The sequence below is a fragment of the Anabas testudineus genome, chromosome 13 (assembly GCF_900324465.2).
Source record: "Anabas testudineus chromosome 13, fAnaTes1.2, whole genome shotgun sequence".
Taxonomy (NCBI): Eukaryota; Metazoa; Chordata; class Actinopteri; order Anabantiformes; family Anabantidae; genus Anabas; species Anabas testudineus.
In genome coordinates, this window is record NC_046622.1 from 403,851 (window position 1) to 410,306 (window position 6,456).

The 6,456-nt window shown below is 45.8% G+C and overlaps 1 protein-coding gene across 1 annotated transcript; it reads right to left on the reverse strand.

Moving 5' to 3' along the window:
* Nucleotides 1-921, reverse strand: LOC113170405 (olfactory receptor 10A3-like). Its single transcript, XM_026372495.1, has one exon. The coding sequence runs from the start codon at nucleotides 916-918 to the stop codon at nucleotides 1-3; it is 918 nt and encodes a 305-aa protein (XP_026228280.1). The 5' UTR covers nucleotides 919-921.
* Between the last annotated feature and the right edge of the window lie 5,535 nt (nucleotides 922-6,456).

A 6,456-nucleotide genomic window follows, 5' to 3' on the forward strand; every position in this document is an offset into this window, starting at 1 on the left:
TTAACAAAACAGGCGTTTACCTAACTCACAGATTTTAGACACTTTCAGTCCGTACATCACAGGATTAAACAGCGGCTGACATGACAGAAAATACAGTGATAAAACAATGCGCAACATGTTGGGTAAACTGTTCATATTAAATCTGCTCTGAACTACTTCAAAGAAACAACCAAATGTAAAGTTGAACAGAGAAGCAAGGTGAGGTGTGCAGGTACTGACCGCTTTCTGTCTGGTCTGTTTAGAACCAGAAAAACACACTTTAAGAATCCTCATGTAGGTGTAAATGATTAGAAGTAAAGGAGCAAACACTGTGAGAAACATTCCAGTAAGTCCATAAATGTTATTTAGACTGGTATCAGAACACGCCAGCTTCACAACGGAGTAGTTGTCACAGTACACTTTGTTTATGATGTTTCCACACAGCTGTAAAGAGAAACTCAGAGATGTCGTGCTAACAATTACCAGGAGAGGAGGCAACCATGTTACTGTAACAAGCATGACAACCTTGCTATATGTCATACGTGTCTTATACTGTAAAGGAAAACAAATAGCAAGGTATCTGTCATAAGACATGACGGCTAAACTGAAAAATTCCACACCTGCATAAGAGTGTACACAGAAAATCTGCAGGAAACAAGACTGAGTAGAAACAGTGTGGATGTCAGAGAGGATCTGAACCAGGAGAGATGGAAACAGCCCTGTACTACCAAACAGTTCGTTAACAAACAGGCTGCACAGAAACATGTACATAGGTTCATGTAAACTTCTGTTTGTACAGATAATCACGATGAGCAATAGATTAGCACAAACTATTAAAACATACAGCGATAGAAGAAGCATGAAAAAGACATATTTGAAGAGCCTGGTGTCAAAGTAGGCGGCAAGTGTGAAATAAGAAAACTGTGTAGAGTTGATCATGATTTGTAACAAACACTGATTACAGGATGGGATTCAGTTACATTTTTATTAGTTTGAACTAGTTTAACTGGTTAAAGTAGTTAAAGCTTCACAATCACAGCTGTTGGTTATAAACACATCAGTTATACTTTACACAATATTCAGTTACTTACATGGAACAAAGCAAACAATAAAACTGCATGGACACGTTTCATAGCTGAAGTCATACAGTCAGTATGTAATGTTAATGTCACTACTACCGCTGCGTAGACTTCATTTAAGCTTTTCATGTTGGGAGACACCCACAGCAGTGGAGTGACCTCATTATAACAAGAACTAATTTCAGAATTACATAATCACTGAAACTACGTAGACTGAACGAATCACCGCAAATATCAAAGACTGTCCAGAATTGTGTGCAGCATTTTTTCAGCTGCACACACATGTTCAGAAACAGAAACATGTTCACTTTTCAACCCAGTCTCAACAACAAATATGTTTCTGGAAGGAACATAGCTGCAACTGGACATGCTGTTGATTTGCATAAATAGCTGAGCTGGAACAAACCATTAAATTGTTTCAGACCAACTATCTGCTATGTGAGTCTTATAAACATCTTATAATAAACATGTATGTGAACAGTTAGAGTTGTTCAGTCTAGCAGCGGGGGGTTTGATGGACCTGCGGTACCACTCCTTCCTACGGGGTTCCTGAGGGTGGATCAGTCGTCCACTGAAGGAGCTGCACGGAGCTTCCACTGTCAGATCCAGTGGATGAGAGGTTTTATTCATGATGGAAGTCAGCTTGGCCAAAATCCTCCTATCACCCACCTCCTCCACAGAGTCCAATGGACAGCCCAGGACAGAACTGGCCCTCCTGACCAGCTTGTTTAGCCTTTTCCTGTCCCTGTCTGTGCTGCCTGCTCCCCAGCAGACCACGGCGTAGTGGATGGCAGAGGCGACCACAGAGTCATAAAAAGTCCTTAAGAGAGGCCTGCACACTCCAAAGGACCTCAGTCTCCTCAGAAGGTGGAGGCGACTTTGGCCCTTCTTGTACAGGGCATTAGTATTATTAGTCCAGTTCAGTTTATGGTTTAGGTGAACACCTAGCTACTTAAAACTGTCCACGATGTCAATGTCTGAGCCCTGGTGTCTCCAGTGTGTGTGAGTGTGAGCATCCAGGTGGTCTTACTGGTGTTTAAGCACAAGTGGTTGACAAGTCCACAAAGTTCATGATGATTGACCTGTACTCCAGCTTGTTTCCCTAAGACACGCTGAGTCATCAGAGAACTTCTGGAGATGACAACTGCTGGTGTTGTGGTATGTGAAGTCCGAGGTCTACAGGGTAAAGAGGAACGGTGAGAGCACCGTCCCCTCAGGGGCCCCAATGCTGGAAACTACCACCTCAGACACACAGCTGTGTAGCTTTATGTACTGTGGTCTGTCAGTGGTTTATCCAGTCCTGCCCTGTCCAGCTTCTCTCCCAGAAGTCGTATGGTGTTGAAGGTGCTGGAGAAGTTACCACTAACCAAACCATCATAGTTCCCTAAGTTCAATTTCTTTTATTACCAACTGTCCCCACACAGACACTAAAACCAGCAGTGAGCGGTCTGTTCTCATGGCTGATGTCCATATACAACCTGGATTATTCTTCTCCATTGCTTTGATTCCACAGGAGATCTCACTGTTGTGCAGTTGCCCTTTTTTCAGATTGCTGTGCCAAGTAAAGTTGCTTCAAACATTTTGGCAACATTTGTCCAAATGTTTCCTGGAGTGAAGAAACACGTCAGCCAGTGGAACAGTGACCCTGGCTGACTGAAGTTGTCCTTTAGACCGATGACAACATGTGACAACAAGTACCTGTTTGAGGAAGGGTGAACCCTTGAAGAAGGAAGTGCTGAAGCTGGCAGAGTCCTAAAATATACAAACAGTATGTTACATAAATCTGAGTCGGGGAGGAGTGAGGACACTGTCCCTTAGGGACAACATGGGTCCTAATGTGACATGTGTTATATCATCAGTGAAGATTAATGAGCCTGTCTGAGCAGAAGGCATGACACGACCTCCACTGTGTTTCACAGATGAGCTTGTATGTTTGGGGTCATGAGCTGATCCTGTCTTTACCAAACCTGAAGTCTTTCCATCACTTTGCTGAAGGTTCATCTTTGTCTCATCAGTCGAAAAAACTTTGTCCCAGATTTCTTGAAGCTCATTTCTGCACTTTCTGTCAAATTATTAGTTAAAGACATTCTTTATTGATTCCCTTGGGGAAATTGTGTTTGGACAGCTACATATCAGCGCTACTAAAGGGTTTTGGCGTCTTGTCAAAGGACACCTCGACAAGTACACAGGAGTCGAAGCACTCACCCTGGGGTTCGTAGAAACCTTCCCGGCTTCCAGCTGCTCCCTGCGGACCGTGTCACGGAGCTCTCCGGTAAAACACGGGGAGGCGGAACCTGCTTTTATATAAACGAAGGTTGGTGTACAGATGTGTTGAAGAAGTTCTGCAGCCCTCACTTAGAGTGTTTTTTTATCAACTCCCGTCCCTTTTATTCATCGCGGGAGTTTGCCTCGTTTGTTCTGGTTGGCGTTTACATTCCACCTCAGGCCTGTGGAACAACAGCTTTACAGAACCTGGCTGACCACATAACGGACTTGGAAAGAAAACATCCAGACTCCCTGCTCATCATCATGGGTGATTTTAACAGAGCGAGTCTGAGCCATGAACTTCCACGATACAGGCAGCATGTAAAGTGTCCCACCAGGGATATGAACACACTGGACCATTGCTACACTGTTGTAAAGGATGCCTACCGCTCTGTCCCACGGGCAGCACTGGGACTCTCATCCCAACTTACAGGCAGAAATCTAAAACCAATAAACCTGTGGTCAGGATGGTGAAAAGGTGGACGGAGGAGTCAAAACTGGAGTTGCAGGGCTGTTTTGACTGCACTGTCTGGGAGGTTTTTGAAGCTGCAGCGAGAGAAATCCATGATCTTACTGACACTGTGATATCTTACATCAGTTTTTGTGAAGATATGTGCATTAGCACCAAGACGGTGCGCACATTCAATAACAACAAGCCATGGTTCACTCCAAACTTAAGGAAGCTGCGCCAGGCCAAGGAAGAAGCCTACAGAAGTGGTGACCAGTCCCTGTACAGACAGGCCAGAAACAGGCTGACAAAGGAGATCAAAGCAGCTAAAAGGAGCTATGGTGAGAAGCTGCAGAACAACTTATCATTAAATGATCCTGCATCTGTCTGGAGAGGCCTGCAGCACATCACCAACTACAGGAAACCATCTCCACACCCTGAGGCCAGCAAACGCCTGGCAGACAACCTGAACAACTTTTACTGCCGGTTTGAAAAGAACCACCTCACACCTCCTGGCCACACAATAGGTTTCCCTGCATCCCCCAACATTCACACCCTCCCGTCTTCAGACCCCCTACCTGCACTGAAAATTTGTGAAGAAGATGTCTGCTCCCTCTTTCAAAGGCAGAAAATCAGAAAGGCTACGGGACCCGACTGTGTGTCCCCAACCTGTCTGAAAGTCTGCGCTGACCGGCTGGCACCGATCTTCACTCAGATCTTCAACTGTTCTTTGCAGCTGTGTACAGTGCCCAACTGCTTCAGACAGTCCACCATCGTGCCGCTGCCTAAGAAGTCAACCATCACCAGCCTGAACGACTACAGACCTGTCGCCCGGACTTCTGTGGTCATGAAGGCATTTGAGAGGCTGGTGATGACCCACCTTAAGGACATCACAGACTGGTGGACCCCCTGCAGTTCGCCTACAGGAAAACAGGTCAGCTGATGATGCAGTAAACCTAGGACTCCACTACATCCTGCAGCACCTGGACCTCCCTGGCACGTATGTCAGGATCCTGTTTGTGGACTTCAGTTCAGCCTTCAACACGATCACCCCTGGAATACTTGACCATAAACTGACCCAGCTTACTGTACCTGCTCCCACGTGTCAGTGGATCAAGAGCTTCCTGACTGACAGGAGGCAGCAGGTGCGGCTGGGCAGCATCACATCTGGCACCCGCACCATCAGCACCGGCGCACCACAGGGGTGTGTCCTCTCTCCACTGCTCTTCTCCCTGTACATTAATGACTGCACCTTAGGGAATCCGTCTGTGAAACTCCTGAAATATCCAGACGACATGACCGTTATCTGACTGATCCGGGACGGTGATGAGTCTGCATACAGGCAGGAGGTGGAGCGGCTGGTCCAGTGGTGTAGTCAAAACCAGCTGGAGCTCAACACGCTCAAGACTGTGGAGATGATGGTGGACTTTAGGAAGAATCGCCTGGCTCCCCTCACCATTCACAATACCACAGTATCTACTGTGAACTCATTCAGGTTCCTAGGATCTACAATCTCCCAGGACATGAAGTGGTCCTCCCACATAGAAACAGTCTGCAAAAAGTCTCACCGGAGGCTGTACTTCCTGAGACAGCTCAGGAAGTTCAATCTACCCCAGGACCTGCTGACCATGTTTTATACCGCCATCATCCAGTCTGTCCTCTGCACCTCCATCACTGTGTGGTTTGGTTCAGCCACCAAGCAGGACAGGCACAGACTGCAGCGGGTGATCCCGTGAGCAGAGAAGATCATTGGGACTGAGCTTCCTTCCATCCAACACCTGTACCTGTCCAGACTCAGAAAACGGGCTGTCAGTATCACTGCTGACCCCACACACCCTGCACACAAACGGTTCAAGCTCCTCCCCTCTGGCAGGTGCTACAGAGCTGTAGCCACCAGAACCACCAGACACAGAGTCAGCTTCTTCCCCCAAGCTGTGTCTGAGCTGAACTGTCCAATCCCATAATGCAAGGACTCAGTGAAATAACCCCACGTAACATAGTGAACTGTCTACTATGTAAATAATTGTAATTAAGTATGTAAATAATTAATGTTTCGTGCAATCAGAGGGTACAAAAGACGGAGTCAGACCACATCCAATTCAATCCAAGTCTTGTGCAAACTTGGCCAATAAAGCTGATTCTGATTCTGATTCTGATTCTCTACCTGGAGAAACTCCAGCCCGGCCTTCCTGTTGTTCTTTCTAATGAGCGGTTTGTATCTTCTGGTGTCGTCTGTACCTTTGTTCATGAAGTCTTCTGTAAGTCGTAGATTTATTCACTTTTGACCTCTGGAGGTTGTTGCTAATGTCACTAAGTAGTTTTAGATTCGTTCTTTACAGCTCTCACCATGTTTCTGTCGTCAGCTGCTGTTGTCTTTCTTATTCTATTCTATTAGTTCACCAGTGGTTTCTTTCTTCTTCAGGACTTTCCAAATGGTTGTACTGGCTACGGCCAATGTTTGTGTAATGTGCAATCTCTGGTTTTCATGTTGGTTACACCTCTTAACTATAAATGCAGTCTGAACAGGAAAATCTGAAACTGAGCGTGGACATTTAGTGTATCAAAACTCACCTGTCAGTCACATGTTCCAATACTTGAAAAATGGGTGGGTTCCAACTTAAGGTGCAGTCTTCTAAGTTGTGAATCAGATCCAGACGTAAACATCTGTAAATAAAAGCTGAAATC

Excerpts from the sequence above, each read along its gene's own strand:
- LOC113170405 (XM_026372495.1), bottom strand. The coding sequence starts at position 918 with ATGATCAACTCTACACAGTTTTCTTATTTCACACTTGCCGCCTACTTT.